This window comes from Linepithema humile, chromosome 6 (genome assembly GCF_040581485.1).
Source record: "Linepithema humile isolate Giens D197 chromosome 6, Lhum_UNIL_v1.0, whole genome shotgun sequence".
Taxonomy (NCBI): Eukaryota; Metazoa; Arthropoda; class Insecta; order Hymenoptera; family Formicidae; genus Linepithema; species Linepithema humile.
In genome coordinates, this window is record NC_090133.1 from 18,968,165 (window position 1) to 18,984,453 (window position 16,289).

Below are 16,289 nucleotides of genomic sequence, written 5' to 3' on the forward strand. Positions count from 1 at the left end.
GTGCGGGACTAAAGAGGTGCGCGTAACTGACGTGGGAAGTAACCGCGCGGTGACATCAATATATTCCGTTGTAATCGCCGCGGCATCGCTCGCGGGGGAAGTCGCTCGTCACCGCGAAGACGTGGAGGTTAGGTTGGTCGGTCCAACAGACCCGACGTTGACTCGACAGTTTTCTTCAAGCGCGGAGCGTCGCCGCGCACTAGGGACTTTGGCGCCGCCGCGCACTCGTGCGGCAATACGTTATAGCGGGCTGAACAGCTGATGCACCACCGACAACACCGGCGAAATGTCAAAACCCGGGCAATTTGTAAGTCAACACTGCATGTATCCATTGGCTGATAATCAGCGATAGAATCGTGAACGTGATTCCATCGTGATCATGCATACGCTCGATCACGAAATCGCCTTGCGTTCTCGTGCGAAATTTATGTATTCCGGCGCGAGCGATCGTGTTCCACGCGGTCTCATAGTGTAATTGTGAAAAATTTCCAGTCACAACTAATATAAAATTAGTTTGTTTGGACTTTTTGCAATGTTATTTAGCTCTCCATACGTTTTTCTAATTATTGGTAATTTTTATGATTATAAATGAACAAAAGTTTGACATCAAACATACGCGTTTCTTTGTAACATTTATTTTCGTGACTTGATAATTTCTCGAATGCACAGTCAATTATGTAACTTACGCACAGAAATTAGAAAATTTGGAGCTCATCTGTTGCTTTTGCAAATGATTTATTTGGGATTATTATTGCAATGAATCTAAACATAGAAATTATTTGTATAAAAGATAGTAGATAGTAGATATTTTCTATTACAATTTTGTTTTTGTATAAAACTTGTTTCAATCAAATGAATAGTATAGAAAGTTAAATAATTTTATTTTTTAAGATTTTGAGAGTGTTACTTTTGGTTGAATAAACATAAATTTGTATATTATATCATACGTATGTTATGTGTATATTATATCTTGTGTCTTTTCAGATTCTACGCGTACAGTCCTCAGAAGGAACAAAACGTATAGAAGTACTACCTTCTGATACACTTTCTCAACTGTATGAAAAGGTATGGATATATTATTCTTTTTAAGTATCATACTTCATAACCTGGTTAAAATTTATCTGGATTATTTCTTGTTTAGGTGTACGAAGCTTTTGATTTAAATAGTTTTGGATTTAATCTCTGTAAGCAACGAAATCAGAATGAGCTGCTTACATCTACTCGAAGTAGAACAGTGTCAGGAGCTGGTCTTTCTCATGGAGATATGCTGTATCTTGCGCCAGCCAATGACACTCAGCTATGGAGTGCTCCATCGACCAGCAGTGCCTCCAACACTACTTCAGGTGCTGATCATTCATTTACATGGCAGAATTAGAATTAAGATAAAGCATATTATTTTTTAGGGAGTAATAAAGATGATAACATTAATATTAAATTAGAAAACAATTATAATAATTAAGAAAAATAATGTATATTTAATTAAAAACACTATTCTATTTATCAGAGCTCGGAATTTATATTAATATTGCTTTGTATGCTTGAAATGTTACAGAAGCAGCGCCAATGGACACCACAAATGGATTTACAAATCGTACACCTATTCTCTCACGATCTCTGCCAAGTGTAGTCGAGGATGACGTCGACGAGCAATTATGGAAACTGGATGGGAAAATACAACGTAAACGTGATGAAAAACTGTAAGTAATCTAAGAAATTTAAAGGTAGTATTGTGGTGGGAAATAGAGAGAAATTTATTTTTACAGCTGTCGGCATGGAGCGAGAGGATGCTGCGTGCACTGTTCTCCTCTCGAGCCTTTTGATGAAATTTACCTAAAAGAACAAAATATCAAGCATCTGTCCTTTCATTCATATCTCAGGAAGCTCACTGCCGGAGTTGATAGGTATGTGTGATTGCAAGGATTCATGACAGAAAAAAAGAACAATTCGATTGTATCTTGTGTATATTTGTCGCACAGGGGCAAGTTTATACAATTAGACGACATAAGCTGCCGTATAAAGACTGGCTGCAAGGACCATCCGCCGTGGCCGCGAGGAATCTGCAGCAAGTGCCAACCGAACTCGATCACTCTGAATCGCCAGACTTATCGGCACGTGGACAACATCGTGTTCGAAAATGCTAGTTTAGTAGAACGTTTTCTTAATTACTGGCGTAGCACCGGGCACCAGCGTATCGGCTATCTGTACGGAAGATACGAAGTACACTCGGATGTCCCGCTAGGAATTAGAGCCGTCGTTACGGCTATATACGAACCACCGCAGGTACGTAGCGCTCGTACGATCCTCGATGAAATCTATGAACATACATGTTTTTTTTTCTTTTTTTTTTTCTTTTTTTTCTTTTTTTTGATAAATAAGCATCGAAATAACATTCGCGTTGATTTGTCAGGAAAGTACAAAAGACACAATAAGACTTCTGCCGGACGAGAGGGAAGCGTTAGTCGAGGAATTAGGCCGGACACTTAATCTGAGGAGAGTCGGATGGATTTTCACTGATCTCATAGCCGACGATGTTAAAAAGGGAACGGTAATTTGACACAGTTTTTTTTTATTCCTTACGCAATTCGCTCGTGTACCGACTTCGTACGTGCGGCGATTAACTTTGTCAGTTTTATTCAATCAGGTCAAGCATGTTCGCAATATAGAAAGCCATTTCCTATCTGCTCAAGAGTGCATAATGGCTGGGTATTTTCAAAACCGATACCCAAACCCCTGCCGTTTCTCGCCTAATGGTTTTTTTGGCTCAAAAAGTATAACCGTTTGCGTCACAGGTAAGACAATCTCACTTCACGATCTCTCTTTTTTTCTCTGGCTTCAAAGATATTAGGTTGATTAAAAATTTTTTTATTCATCACTGGCTTTTTCTCTTGTTAAAAATAACTGAAGTTATTTCTTATTCATAAATAATGTCAACTATTTTGTTGGAATAAGAGTCTCGCATAGGACAAGACGGAAATAAGCTTTTTAATCAACCTAATAATACACATATAATTACAATCGACAATGCTATCTTCACGTTCACAATAACAGTTACGAAATCTTCGTTACAAACGCCATGTAGAACAATTTGTCAAATACACGTTTTTTTGTTTTTTTGTTTTTTTTTTGTCTAAATTACAGGTGATGATAAAAATCAAGTACACATGGAGGGTTATCAAGTATCTAATCAGTGCATGGCGTTGGTACGAGACGGCTGTTTGGTTCCTACGAAAGACGCACCGGAATTGGGCTACGTAATTGAGTCGACCGACAAGCAATACGTTCCGGATGTCTTCTACAAGGTGAGTTCAAATATATATATATATCGATTTTATTTTTCTCTTCGATTAAGTTTCCTTTGAATCACTTCGATCTGTATACATATATCGAACGAGTGTCTTTGAATTTTCTCATGTCTATCGCAGCTTAATATTTATTGGAAGTTATGCTATTCTTCTTCTCGCACAACAATTAAGGTGTAGGTATAGGTGTGAAAAGGGTACGCAGAAATTATAATACTCAAGTGAAAGGAGAACAGTTTATAACTCAAAATCGATCGATTAAAAGTACATTTAAGTTCGGGCAACGAACGTTCACTTCGTACATGTACATAATAATGAAATAATAAAATTCGTTTAAACGACGGCTCTACGGTGTAATTACCGCGAACCTGAAAAAAAAATCACGATCTTTACATTCTCAATGATCATCACGCTTCGAGAGGAGAGAGAGAGAGAGAAAGAAAGAAAGAGAGGGAGAGAAAGGGACAAGAGCGGAGTAAGAAAGAGGAAAAAAAATAGCGAGGTAGAAAGACGTGGAAAGAACTTGTCCAATGCTTACAGCCGCTCAATCGTTTAATCGCACGCGAGGGGCAAGGTAAATCGGTCGGTCGTTAGAATCGATATTACAAGCTATGCGTTGTTACCTCATCACTTCATAAAAATATATGTAGTATATATCTTGTATATATAATATACGCGCGCATAGGTATCTGTGTGTGTATATATATATGTATGTGTTGTATTGTATGTGTATACAGGTGGGCCTGTAACTTTTTTTATTCGCTTCGGTACAACATTTTCTCTTTTTTTTCTTTTTCCCAACAATTGCATCTACGGTCGAGGATTTACGTACTAAGAGTTACAATTTGTCGGAGTCTTCTTCGCTCGGGGCCGAAACGAGAGAAATTCGCTCATTCATCCATCCGTTCGAACACACAGCCACCCCCCTCCCTTCCGATCGTCGTGTATATAATATTGTACATGTACAGGAGCGAGTTATTTTTATACCTAAAGACGACGCACAACGCGACGACGCTTTTTCACGTTGCGTCCAATCATCGCGACGCACAAAATCGCGCGATGCCGATCGCGAGAGACGCATTTTTTTTTCTTCTTTTTATCAGCTAATTAACAAGTGTTAAAACTTTCAAGTTCAACATCGAATGAGGCTTTTCTTCGAGAAGGCATATCCGCGACGACGCGAGGGCGTGCAATTTTTATTCTTTTTTTTTTCTTTGCTATTACGGTAACGCGTGAGTGTGCCTTGCCTTGTACGCGCGTGGAAATACGCACGCACGTATCCGCGAGAGTATGAAACGCCGTCCGCGCTCTCGCGTACGCGCGTACGTGTGACAATGTATATAACGATACATAACGCATGGGACTTCATTTACGAGGATTCAGACGAGTAGTTTTAACGCAATTACATTATATCGTAGTATTTCGATATACAGCATCGAGGAATGATTCGTTTAATATATATATACGTCATATATATTCGCACATATTTCCTTTTTTTTTCTCTTTCGTTCGTTTCCCGATCAGACGACGACGAGACTTACGATCTACATAGTAGTAGTTAGGCCTTGCATACAGTTGCGACGTATTGAGATCTAATCTTAAATACAGTTACATTTCACGACGGTTCGCTAGTTCGCAAAGAACGAAAAGGGAACAAGGTTCGCCACAAGTGTCCGAGCAGCGGAGTCGCAAAAGATTCTTCCTCGCAAGACGCGCGCGCGCGATGAAATTATCTCTATTTCCTTTCCCTTTTAGCTCTTTTCCTCGCATCCCCTGGAAACGATACACGATCGAAGGGAACGAAGGAGATAAACCTGCGCGAATATTTGACCTTTTGTTGTCTGACGAACGATTACCTCCTGACTTCGCGCACCCTCGCGGTTTCTTGTTAACAATCACAACTCGCACGATTTCTATTATATTGCAGATTCAGAATCTTAGCCGAACGAAAGAATCAATGTCATCGATGTAGCCAATAATGTGGAAGAATTTACAGTTCGTAACGTAAATTGCTCTTCTACATTATTGGCTACATCGATGACATAATTCTTTCGTTCGGCTAAGATTCTAAATCTGCAATATAATAGAAATCGTGCGAGTTGTGATTGTTAACAAGAAACCGCGAAGGTGCTGATTGGGTGCTGATTGGGAGGGTGATAATTTCTCATTTCAAACGAGACGCCTGCGTTATAATGGATATTGTTCGTCAGAATGCAAAAAGTCAAATATTGGCGTGAGTTCATCTCCTTCATTCCCTTACAAATATATATATTTGTAAGAGAATATATATATTTGTAAGGGAAGTATATATATTTATATATACTTGAATATATATATATTTATACATACTTTAATATATATATATATATATATATATATATATATATATATATATATATATATATATATATATTACAAATATATATATAATCGTGCATAATTGTGCACGATGCGTGGTCTGGTTGCCCCGATTTAAGTTTTCGCTACACTTAATTTCCCCAATTCTACACGTATTTTTTTCCTTTTATTCACTATCTAAGACCTAAAACATCAGCTGCGTTCGCAGCCAGGCGGAAAAAACTATCCCGCCGCAAATCGTGCGGCACTTTTCTTCTCTATATCACACCCGACGTGCGATACGCGCTCTACGAATCATAACGTAGTGTAACAAGATAATTAACGCCGATAATAGTCAAAATAAACGTCGGACCTCTTTTCCCTCCCACCCCCCTCCCCCTAAAAAGAAAAACAAATACGTCGTATCAGCTAGAGAAGTCATATCGATATCACGGTCGATCTGAGGTACGTATGTGTGTCGATCATCGTCGTTATTGTTAGCAGAATCTCGTATCGATTCCCGGTCAATAGCAAAATATGGATTTTTTTTATCTCTTTTTCATCTTCTCGCACGCGCCAACGTTTTAAAAATAGATTCGACATCTTTAGACACTATTGTATTAATAGTTAATTAAGTTGCGTGACTCGTACGGAGCGTTCGAGGATTCGCGGAGCTAATAAACGTGTCGCGACAGTGTCCCCGGGCAAACATACGCGGCGTGTGTAATAGTATAGTAATAATCGTCTCCCGTCGTCGGACAATTACGTGTAACACGATTTCTTTTTTGTATATATATATATATATATAGATATATATATTTTTTTTTCTTATATATAGGTTTCTCTTACGGCCGAACGCGCGAGTCGGGGATACCGTCGCGACTTTCCTTCGGTTATCTATAGCGGGAAAACGTGTGTACGGCGTTTCATATAATATATAAGGGGTATGGGCATCTCTGTCCTTAGAGATCCTGACCCACGCTACAACAAACCGCGCGACGACAGCGTAAATGTTACAATTTACCGCACTTCGTGATTAGAATACTCTTGGTAGGCTTGCCGGTCTGATCGCCGAACGTAGATATCTTCTCCACCAACTCCAGGCCCTCGATCACGTGACCGAAGATGCCGGTGAAGCCGCGCATCTCCTGCAGTATTATGCGAAACTGCGAGCCGACCATACCGAGGTTGTCGTGCCGCTTCTGCGTCCGTCTCATGCCCACCGCGCCCCTGACCGCCGGGAACTTGGTGTCGTCTGGCATAAAATAGCCCTCCTCGAATATGCTGCGCCCGCCGCGGCCGTTATTAAGCTCGAAGTCGCCCGTGATCACGGATTCGCCCTCCCAGCACTGGAATATCGTACAACCCTTGTAGCCGACCCCTGCCTCCCCCGTCGATAGCACGCTGAAGTTCTTCGCCATCTTCGGCGCCGCGTCTGGTCGCACCTCGATGACGATGCGCCCGTGTGGCGAGCCGTTCACTTCGATGTTGAAGTAGTACAAGGGATACGGATTCGCCGGGCCCCGCGTAAGTGTTGCCGTTATCGCGTTGGACGGCGGTTGGGGGGACGAGTGGACGGGCACTAGACTGCCGCCGCCTGCACCGCCGGTACCGTCGGGCATGAACGTTGACTGCTGCTGCGGATGTAGTATCGCGTTGGGCGGCGCGGGCGGTACGGGTTTAACGGACGGTGAGCCGGGTGGAATGAGAAGCTGCTGCGGTGCCTGATTCGGTCCCGGTGGCGGCGCCGGCGGACCCTGATGAACATGAACCGAGCCCGGCGGTGCCTGCGGCGGCGGTGGCATCATGCTCGAGTGATGATACTCCATCGAGCCGTTCTGCAGGTGCTGCTTGCTGACGACGTGGCGCGTGTACAATTGGGACATGCAGTAATTCGCGAGGAACAGTATCGGGTTCTGCGAGGCCGCTAAATGATTCGGCAGACGACCATTGCCTTGAGGGACGATCGGATCCCCCGTGTGAATGCCCGCCAATGCCTGCTTCAGCAGAGCGAAATCGAAAATCACGCCGGAATTGCCAATGAGATCATCCAGCTGACACTGCAGCATCATCTCCTGATACTTAGATTGCAGCCTCTGTTTTTCAAGTACTAGTTGTGAATGCAAGCTATATACGTCACCCGGAGTTTCGCTCATCTGCAATCCGGCCTTCGTCTTCCCTAGGGTCTCGCGCGCGTCCGTTATCTCGGGAAAATGGCCCCAGCCGTTTTGCAGATCCGTCTCTACATGCGTCTTCAGCGTGACGCAAGCTTCCAGCACCTTTATCAGGAATTCGCGTTGCTGCATAGCCAGTCTTTGAATCTCCGTCGACAATTTACCCACGGCGACTAATTCCAGTTGAACCTGCGAAAACGAACCATAGGATTTTTCCTGTCGTTAGTTTTCCTCCAATTCTTCAAACCGATCCCTCGAAACTTGGACTGACAGCGAAAAACAACTTACGTCGGATATGAGCTGTTCTTTGGCATCGGTCTGCGATTTAATCTGATGACCCGGGTGCTCCTGTGGAGCGCACGCTCTACAAAGCGCCGTGCAACATGTCGCACACCACAATGCCAGTGGCATTCCGTGCGTGTGACAGTTCTCGCTCTGCGAAAAATATCAAGCGTCATCGGCCGTTTATGCCATAAACACAAAAAAATTGCAATCTCTCGCAATATTATAAATAACGAATTTTTTTATATTTCGAAAAACAAAATGCGCAATCGTAAAAATATCGCAAACTCGGAAATAGCCGTTCGAGAGAAGAAGAGAGTAATGAAAGCTTTTATAACATCATCCTATTATTGCCGGGAACGTTTTTTCTCAGTACGGCTTCGCGACGCGTCTTCTCCGTCGCGTATACGCATATGCATTATGCGTTTTGCATTCGAAACGAACGTCCTTTTCAACGCCAAGAATTTATATGTAGCGACATTGTATTTTCCCATGATCTTTCCGCAAATAAATCTATAGTATGTACTGCTCTCTTAAATTTGTATAACATTGCGACGTTGCAATCTATACAATTAATTTATTATCATGCAAACATAAATTAATTATCGAATTAAAACGAGAGAATTAATTTATCATTTTTTAATCATGTATCGTTATTCTTGTTTCAATTCGATATCATCATCTAATTTTCATCTCGCATTTCAAATAAATTTTATAGGAAGAGCGTGAAATTTAAATAAATCAACAATCGCATAATTTAACTTTCAAGCCTACAAATACTATTGCGGAAATATAGTTTCAAAGTTCGTATTATTTCACAGTTTATCATACTTGCTAATCTGAAACACTATTTCCTCATTTTAGTCTCTCAAAATTAATCCAAATATAGGGTTATGAATCCGATGAGGTTGAGATTTAAAAGAATTTTATTGAAGCATAAAATAATCGATTCATCATTCATTACCTTCCTCTCCTTGTCGCCGGGTTTGCCGGACGTGTTATTCGTCGTGATCTTGAGACGCGACAGGTTGTTGGCTAGAGCAAGTAGAGCAGAGTGAGTTGGTAGAGCGTCCGGGCCCTGGTCACCTAGGTCCGTCTTCTTCCAGCAGTGCGCGCAGAACAAGTCGCGTCCCTTCAATAGAGTGTTCTCGATGCAGCGCAGGCAGAAGTAGTGCTTGCAGCTGAGGTACTTGGGACATTGCTCCACGTCATTGTACTTCTGGTTGCAATAACCGCAAAGCGTTAGCTCCTCCACGTCCGTTAGCACGCTCGGATCCAGCATCTGGAAGCGCAACACGTGCGTGTATATCTTTGCCTCGCGATTTTATCGTATACACACACACGGACACACGTAGGATGCGTAAATCTCGTAACGCTTCAAAAAAGAAACAACGTGTAGTCGTCGCAAGATAAAATTTCCATTGCAGCCGAATTAGAATTTGCAATTCTAATCGTCGCAGTCGTCCTGATCGTAAAATTTGTACGGCGACTTGAATCGATTTGTCGCTCGAGACGAACATTTTGTCGTACGGATCGTCATTGTCACATGAATTTTATTCGTCACTGTTGTTCGTTTTAACGGAATCCGTCATTTCATCCATTCCGTTCGATTATTTCGGAGAAATTTTAGTTATCGGACTAATATTACGAACTCTAAAGTGTACGGACGTAGCGCCAACGAATCGCAACGACGTTCGAAATCGCTTAGATGTTTACCTTCTAAATGATTCAAGATAAAAATCCGAAGGATCGCGTGCGGTGTACAAATCGAGTGCGCGCGATTTATTTAGACGTGACAAATCTCTCTCTTTCCCTCTCTTTCGTTCTTTCTCTCACATACGGAAGATGTTTCTAACAGAGCAAACTTTACCGTCAGGCACGTGTGCACAGGAATGTCCGATTCAAACAGGACGTACTTCATTTACGCGCGAGGAAAAACCCCTACGAGGTCAAGTCGTCATCCGCGAATGTAAACAAACCAGCTTCGTATACACTACCGCCCGTCTCTCTCTCTCTCTCTCTCGCCTTGCTCCGCTTTTTTTTCTTTCACACCATCGCTTTTTCGCACGGGGTTTCGCTCTCTCGAGAATTACTACATTACTATGATCTACGCGCCGCCGCCGCCGACCGTAGACTCGTCTGCAATTCCGCCGTCGTTATCCCGGTGGACTTTCCCGATTTCAAGTACGTGCGGCACGAAAACCTCTGCCGCCGCCGCCGCGTCGGCCCATATTCCTTGACCTATATCGCACTCGTGCGTCATCGAGTCATCGACGTTTCCTCGTTAACGGATGTTTCTTGCGCGCGAACAAGAACAAGCGTCTTGCATCGCGGCATCGTTTGTGTCCTATATACAATGTGTAACATCCTTTGCTAGCTGATCCTCCCGTTTGCTCGCTCGAGCTGTGGCTGCTTTTGGCCGAGATTCGCTGAATGCGATTCGGGTGAGCGGGAGAATCGATAGGACGCGACGTACACGTGACGACGGTAAACACTCGCCAACGCGCGGCCGTTCGATGCACGCTCGAGAAACCGCGATGACCGGGCCGCTAAAAGGCGGGAAAGCGCGCCCGACTTGAGCTCGTCCGTGAACGCGACACCGTTCGCCCTTAATCCTTCCGACACTTGTTTGCTTCATCAGAAAAAAAACATCTCGACCATTCTAAAAAAATTTTCAATAGTTTATCAATGATTCAAGTACTGTAAATTGCGAGAATAATATATTGCACAAGATAATTGAAGAATTACGTCTTAAAATTCTGCATTTTGAAACATATGCCATATTTAGAAAACTTGTCCTGATATCCAATCTTGGTTGTCAATAAAAACATCTATATAAACAAGATATTTCAATTTTAGCGGAATGTCTCTGATATCTTATTTACTCTGAGTTTATTTCATATAAAGGAAAAATTTAAATTTAAAAGAACGATAATTATTTTGATCAATGCATATGACATTTATTAATATATCGCAAATAGGACTTGCTTAATCGTTTAAAATTAAAGATAAAGAAAGATGAATATATATTTGCGGTTTTTAAATTAAATTTTCTAGAAAATATTCAAACACTTTTGTATTGAAGAGCTTCACTTAATCATGATTAAGTGAAACTTATTGAAAATTTGACATTAACAATACTATTTTAATTTATAAAATTTTACTTACAGTTTCGGTAAACACATTAATACAAATATCTAACCTTTGGCCAGAGCTTGATGTTGATGTCTGATTTACCAATGATTTATCGTTAATTAATCGCGATTGATTAATTCTCTCTCTCTCTCTCTCTCTCTTTCTGTTTGTATCGTAGCGAAATATATTTATAAAAGCATACGAAATTGCTTATCGAAATGTAAATTTTGAAGTTATCTAAGTGCAGTCTTTCTTAGAAATGTTTAGAGCAATATAATTCGCAAGACCGACATTTATGGTTGTTTCCTGTACATTCATAAAAGTATAAAGAACAATTTTTATTTTTCAAGAAATTACTATACCGCTCCTTAAAGGATTAGAGGTTCTAACTTATTTATAAATATGGAATCCTTACGCTTCCAAGAATGACTGCGAGTAGTCGAGTCAGAGCGATGTTTTCAAAACCCTGCCAGCCACATGTTTCGCGTTTCGTTCGCGTGCCTGCCATATTCCGCGGATCATCCGGCCTCGCGCGTGCTCGCGAAATTCCTAAGTTAGGTAGACTCGGCGTTCAACGCGATATCGGCACGCGATAGATAAGTCATTATGCAACGACAGGCTTCGAAGAGGAAGCTCGCTGGTAACAAGCGGGCAGGCGGGCGGGCGAACGAGCGAGCGAGCGAGCGAGCAAGCGAGCAAGCGAGGGAGAGAAAGAGAGAGAGAAAGAAAATAACACCTCGCAACGCTCGCACGCATGCGTTGGAAATCCCGCCAAAACCGTCGCGAGGAGAACGGAGCACGGGCGCTTCGGGATTCGCCATTCTTTAAGCGCCGCGAAGTGCCTCCTCTCGCGCGCACTGCCGTGAGGAAGAGCGGTGCAAAGGGAAGGGAGAGAGGGGGATGAGTCCTCGAACCGGGGGGGCCGGCGGGAGGGAGAGTACGTGTATCGAGTGTTCGCGGCACTTCTTCGCGACGTCGTGTCGCGCACTGCATGCGTACAATGCACACACACATGCGACTGAATCACCCGTTCCTCTCCAAACTCTCGTGGTGTATTACCTGCGATAGCTACGTCGATCGCGACGAGTCGACATTCGGGTCGGAAACCGCTGGCGGACTACTGCGTGTCAGACAGATTCCGCGGGAACGTTGTGCGCGCTTCGTCTCGCTCTTTTCCCCTCCGTCTCTGGATATGCGCGCGCGCGCGCGCACTTCGATATCTCTTCCTCTCTTTCTCCCTCATTCTCGCGATTCGGCATGCCTTCTCTCTCATTCACACAGCGTCGATCTCTTTGCACATTGCTCACATACAGGCATTCTCATGTAAAGGCACGCAATATACAGGCACACGTGTATACATCCAGACGCTCCAATTCTTTCTTTCACCCCGCTAACTTTCCCTCTCTCTCTCTTTCTCGCTCTTTAGACCGTAGGATTCTGTAAGTGCTTCCGTACCCTGTATACGTTCGCGATCGTTTCCTTGCCGCGCTATGGAGGCTGATCGTTGGCACTCGTCACTTACGGCGCGTGCCGCGACGACGTTCACTGCGCGACGATATACGCTCGGCCGTGTACGATTTGGCGGCAGCGGCTTTGACTTACATCGGTCCTGACGTGCCGCGCGCGGTTCCGCTCGCACCGAACAACAACCACCACCACCACGAGCACCAATCACTACCACCAATATCGTTGTCGTCGTGTCGTCGTTACCGTCGTTATCGTTGTCGTTGCTGTCGTCGTTGCTGTCGTTGTCCTCGTCGCCGCTGCTGCTGTCGCGAGACCCCCTCGTGTATTTTCTATTTTATTTTTTCCCTTTACTACAAGATACGTATACGTATTCTCTCTCTCGCTCTCTCTCTCTCTCTTTCGCTCTCGCTCTCGCTCTCTCTGCCTACTGTGTGTCGTGTGTGTATATAGATACTTTTTGTACTTTTCGCGTTACGTGTTTATACGTGTTTATCGAACGTCGTGAGTGTTACTGTGGATAACATAACGACGGCGTGCCGGTTTACGCGGCGTGGCTACGGCCTTAGCTCGTGTAAACGTTTTGCCACATCATGATGTTTGGTTCACTAAACTAACCACTAGCATGGCGACGACGACCGACCGACCGACCGACCGACACACACCGCGGCGCGCGCTAGTCGCTTACGCTTACGCGCTTTGTCGTTCCCCTCTTTTCTCCCCTCTTTTCTTGACCGCTCTACATAGCCCTATCGTCGCGTTGTCGCGCTGATGCACTCGACGCACGCGCGACAAACAGCGCCGCATAGTGCATTCATGATGCATTATAAACTTGCTTTTATAGCGGGAAAACACAAACCGTTGGAAAGACCTTTACAATCGACACAGAATTTTTTCTTTATAAATCTAACGAATTTAATTGTAATAACGTGATTTTTTTCTGTTTAGGAGAAAGACACGTATGGAAACGAAGTAACAAGACTAGCAAGACCTTTGCCAGTAGAATACTTATTGGTAGATGTACCTGCATCTACACCACTCACTCCCCAGTTTACTTTTTTCACGGATGATAACATCACTCCATTTCCAGTTGAGAACAGGTATTGTATTCAAGTGAGCCTATAAAACACAAATACATTAATATATTTCTAATCACATTAATATCTTCCTCTATTTCAGACAAGTCGATGGACAAGTCCAGGAGTTCAATGCATTATGCACTTACATGCAACAATTCAGTGCTGATCAATTCATGGAGGCAACTTCTGATTTTCATTTACTACTCTTTATTGCCACCATGGACATGTATCCGATGAAGGTATAACTAATCAGTATTTGCAATATCTTACCAATAATGAAATTATCAATGATAATTACTGACAAATATTTTATCCCGCAGGATCACATGTTACCGTTGCTCGAAGCTATTCGCGCCAAGGACAAGCGGAAAGCATTGGAATGGGCGCAATCTGAGCACTGGGCGACGGTGGAGCAGCTGATATCCGCGGCCTCTACATCATCACGTCCTTCGCAAACCATGTCCTTCGGTAGTAACTCAAGGACGTCATCTTCTGCAACAACGGAAAGAAGCGGAGGCATAGGCGTCGGTGCAGAGCCGATCGCGAATCCGTCTCCTGATCAAGCTCTCTGGACTTGTTCTCACTGCACTTTTCTGAATGCTGCAGACTTAGCAGTTTGCGAGATGTGCAATCTGCCAAGGTACTCATAATAAATTGTCAAAAGCGTTAATGATGAATTCCACGTGCGTTTAAAGGGTGCTGTCTTTAAATCTACTATTTCGCTTCCGCAGGATTTGACACGTACACATCCTCGCGGACATAACAATTGTTTTCTACGCATCTTTGGCCTTATTTATGAGTGAATAAAAAAAAGAAACAACGCCGAAGTACCTTCCCTACTGACGTATATTTTCCCCTCCCTAAGCTTTTTTCTGACACATTTTTTATTTACAGCTAATTTGCAACAGTCCATCTAGATAATTTAGATACTAACAAGGTGTCTTGTGAAATTCTGACATCTGAATTGATTCTAACAGATTGGAAAGATTTATTATGAATTTTTATATGTTTGCAGAGAAGATGTCGAGGAATATGACGAGGAAATGATGAGGGAGTTGTTTTGATAACGAACTCAAGATTTCAAAGTATTAAAACTTAATTGTTGCTGTTACAATTACAGCTTGCAAAGAAATTTGTGTTAATACTATGAAATTAGACAATTTATAATAGCTGGATTTGATATGGTAAAATCAACATAGATTGTATGTATATTATATAGGTATTTCTTTCACACACAAATGTCAGTTGACTATTATTTCTCAACATGGGATACTTGTGTATTACAATATGTGGGAAAGTTTATTACGAAGCAATTATTACAAATAAAAACTACAGTATATAATAATGATAAATAATTGATTGAAAAATGTAAGTATATAAGCTAAATAATTATAGATCCAATATTTACTTGAATAATATATTTAAAATCAAATTTCTTTTATCTTTAACATATATAGATTAAAATTTACATATACAGATTTCTCTTCTTTCCAATCTTCACTTTATTGACATGAATTCTTTACTACTAATTCTTGATACAATAGCATCGGTAAGACTAGAGACACACAGTTCATCTTCGTCAATCTTATAAGTCTTCTTAATAAGATTTACATCTGTAAACTCTTGTATTCTTGAAATAGGTATTCTCTCTCCTTTGATACTTCCTAAAACCTCTAATATGGGTTGTTCCTCATCAAGCTTGTGTATCAGTATCACCAAAATATTTTTATCGCTGTTACTAATGCCATAATCAGTCAAGGAACGTGATATGTTTTTCGACATAGACAGACAATATAAAATCTCTGTATATACAGTCCTGGTGATCAATCGATTCTGTTTAGCGTTGACGGCGGCTTTGTTGGCAGCTACCACCGCTTGAAACGCATCGCTAATAAGTGAAGCCTTCACCACGCAACAATGCAGTTTGCCGATAATGATTTTCTCGCGTACTTTGGAGATATTTGTGACGTTAGTAAATAAAAGCAATGTACAGTGCAGTCCCGTTTCCTGATCCAGTTCAACGCAATAATTATCCATTTTAGTTTAGATAATTATAAATAATAATATTAATAACTTTAAATGGTTAAAAATACTGTCATATATTTTGATTCTATCTAGTTGCTGTTTAGAAAGTGTTGCCAACTCGCAATAATTTAATTACTAACTTTATGCCAAATTTACATTGCAGCAATCATTTGATGTATGTACATTTGATGTCCAATAAAAAACTGCTTTCTAGAGCCAAATATGACGATAAAGAAAGTCTCTAAAAATTACGTCTTGTATATTGGACAGCAAATACAATGTAAATCGACCATAAAAAATGGCGGCATTGTCTTTTCCGTTATACTTAACAATTGGCGGTATTTCTACCTTCATTTCTTTTCTGTTGTCTTCCATGCAGGTAGGTAGATGCGTAAGTACGTCACATAAAATGAATATATAATAAAACTTTATTGTTTATGCGCTTTCCCAACTTTATTTGTTGCAAAAACGCAAGCAATCCCGGCGATGCATAA

The 16,289-nt window shown here is 41.9% G+C and overlaps 3 protein-coding genes across 14 annotated transcripts; 1 reads left to right on the forward strand and 2 right to left on the reverse strand.

The window, feature by feature from the left end:
- Positions 1–161: 161 nt before the first annotated feature.
- Npl4 (nuclear protein localization 4) lies at positions 162–15,188 on the forward strand. 2 transcript variants are annotated; one of them, XM_012378382.2, is made up of 13 exons: positions 162–307; positions 985–1,065; positions 1,142–1,343; positions 1,553–1,697; positions 1,764–1,901; positions 1,977–2,280; positions 2,408–2,545; positions 2,642–2,789; positions 3,139–3,299; positions 13,640–13,791; positions 13,871–14,009; positions 14,091–14,410; positions 14,786–15,188. In XM_012378382.2, the coding sequence occupies exons 1-13, from the start codon at positions 287–289 to the stop codon at positions 14,832–14,834; spliced, it is 1,998 nt and encodes a 665-aa protein (XP_012233805.1). In that variant the 5' UTR covers positions 162–286; the 3' UTR covers positions 14,835–15,188. The 2 variants fall into 2 exon arrangements, with proteins under 2 accessions (XP_012233805.1, XP_012233808.1); XM_012378385.2 differs by lacking the exon at positions 14,786–15,188 and adding an exon at positions 14,502–14,597.
- Positions 3,522–13,423, reverse strand: LOC105678774 (uncharacterized). 11 transcript variants are annotated; one of them, XM_067356904.1, is made up of 6 exons: positions 11,643–12,262; positions 11,295–11,533; positions 9,963–10,923; positions 9,057–9,374; positions 8,099–8,245; positions 3,522–7,999 (listed from the first exon to the last, which is right to left on the reverse strand). In XM_067356904.1, the coding sequence occupies exons 3-6, from the start codon at positions 10,011–10,013 to the stop codon at positions 6,650–6,652; spliced, it is 1,866 nt and encodes a 621-aa protein (XP_067213005.1). In that variant the 5' UTR covers positions 10,014–10,923; positions 11,295–11,533; positions 11,643–12,262; the 3' UTR covers positions 3,522–6,649. The 11 variants fall into 11 exon arrangements, with proteins under 11 accessions (XP_067213005.1, XP_012233812.1, XP_012233814.1 ...); XM_012378389.2 differs by lacking the exon at positions 11,643–12,262 and having other exon boundaries at positions 9,963–10,754; positions 10,841–10,923; positions 11,295–11,627; XM_012378391.2 differs by lacking the exons at positions 9,963–10,923; positions 11,295–11,533; positions 11,643–12,262 and adding an exon at positions 13,207–13,423.
- Positions 15,174–15,924, reverse strand: LOC105678771 (EKC/KEOPS complex subunit TPRKB-like). The gene has a single exon (XM_012378381.2). It carries the CDS (start codon positions 15,805–15,807, stop codon positions 15,268–15,270), a length of 540 nt encoding a protein of 179 aa, XP_012233804.1. The 5' UTR covers positions 15,808–15,924; the 3' UTR covers positions 15,174–15,267.
- Positions 15,925–16,289: the final 365 nt, after the last annotated feature.

Bases quoted from the DNA above. Each gene is read 5' to 3' on its own strand.
- Npl4 (XM_012378382.2), top strand. From the start codon at position 287: ATGTCAAAACCCGGGCAATTT. The intron at 1,066-1,141 runs GTATGGATATAT...TTTCTTGTTTAG, and splicing joins TTTCTCAACTGTATGAAAAG to GTGTACGAAGCTTTTGATTT. The intron at 13,792-13,870 runs GTATTGTATTCA...CCTCTATTTCAG, and splicing joins CCATTTCCAGTTGAGAACAG to ACAAGTCGATGGACAAGTCC.
- LOC105678774 (XM_012378387.2), bottom strand. From the start codon at position 11,735: ATGGCAGGCACGCGAACGAAACGCGAAACATGTGGCTGGCAGGGTTTT. The intron at 9,375-11,642 runs GTAAGGATTCCA...TTGCGCTTCCAG, and splicing joins TCGCAGTCATTCTTGGAAGC to ATGCTGGATCCGAGCGTGCT. The intron at 8,246-9,056 runs GTAATGAATGAT...TATTTTTCGCAG, and splicing joins CCGGCGACAAGGAGAGGAAG to AGCGAGAACTGTCACACGCA.
- LOC105678771 (XM_012378381.2), bottom strand. From the start codon at position 15,807: ATGGATAATTATTGCGTTGAACTGGATCAGGAAACGGGACTGCACTGT.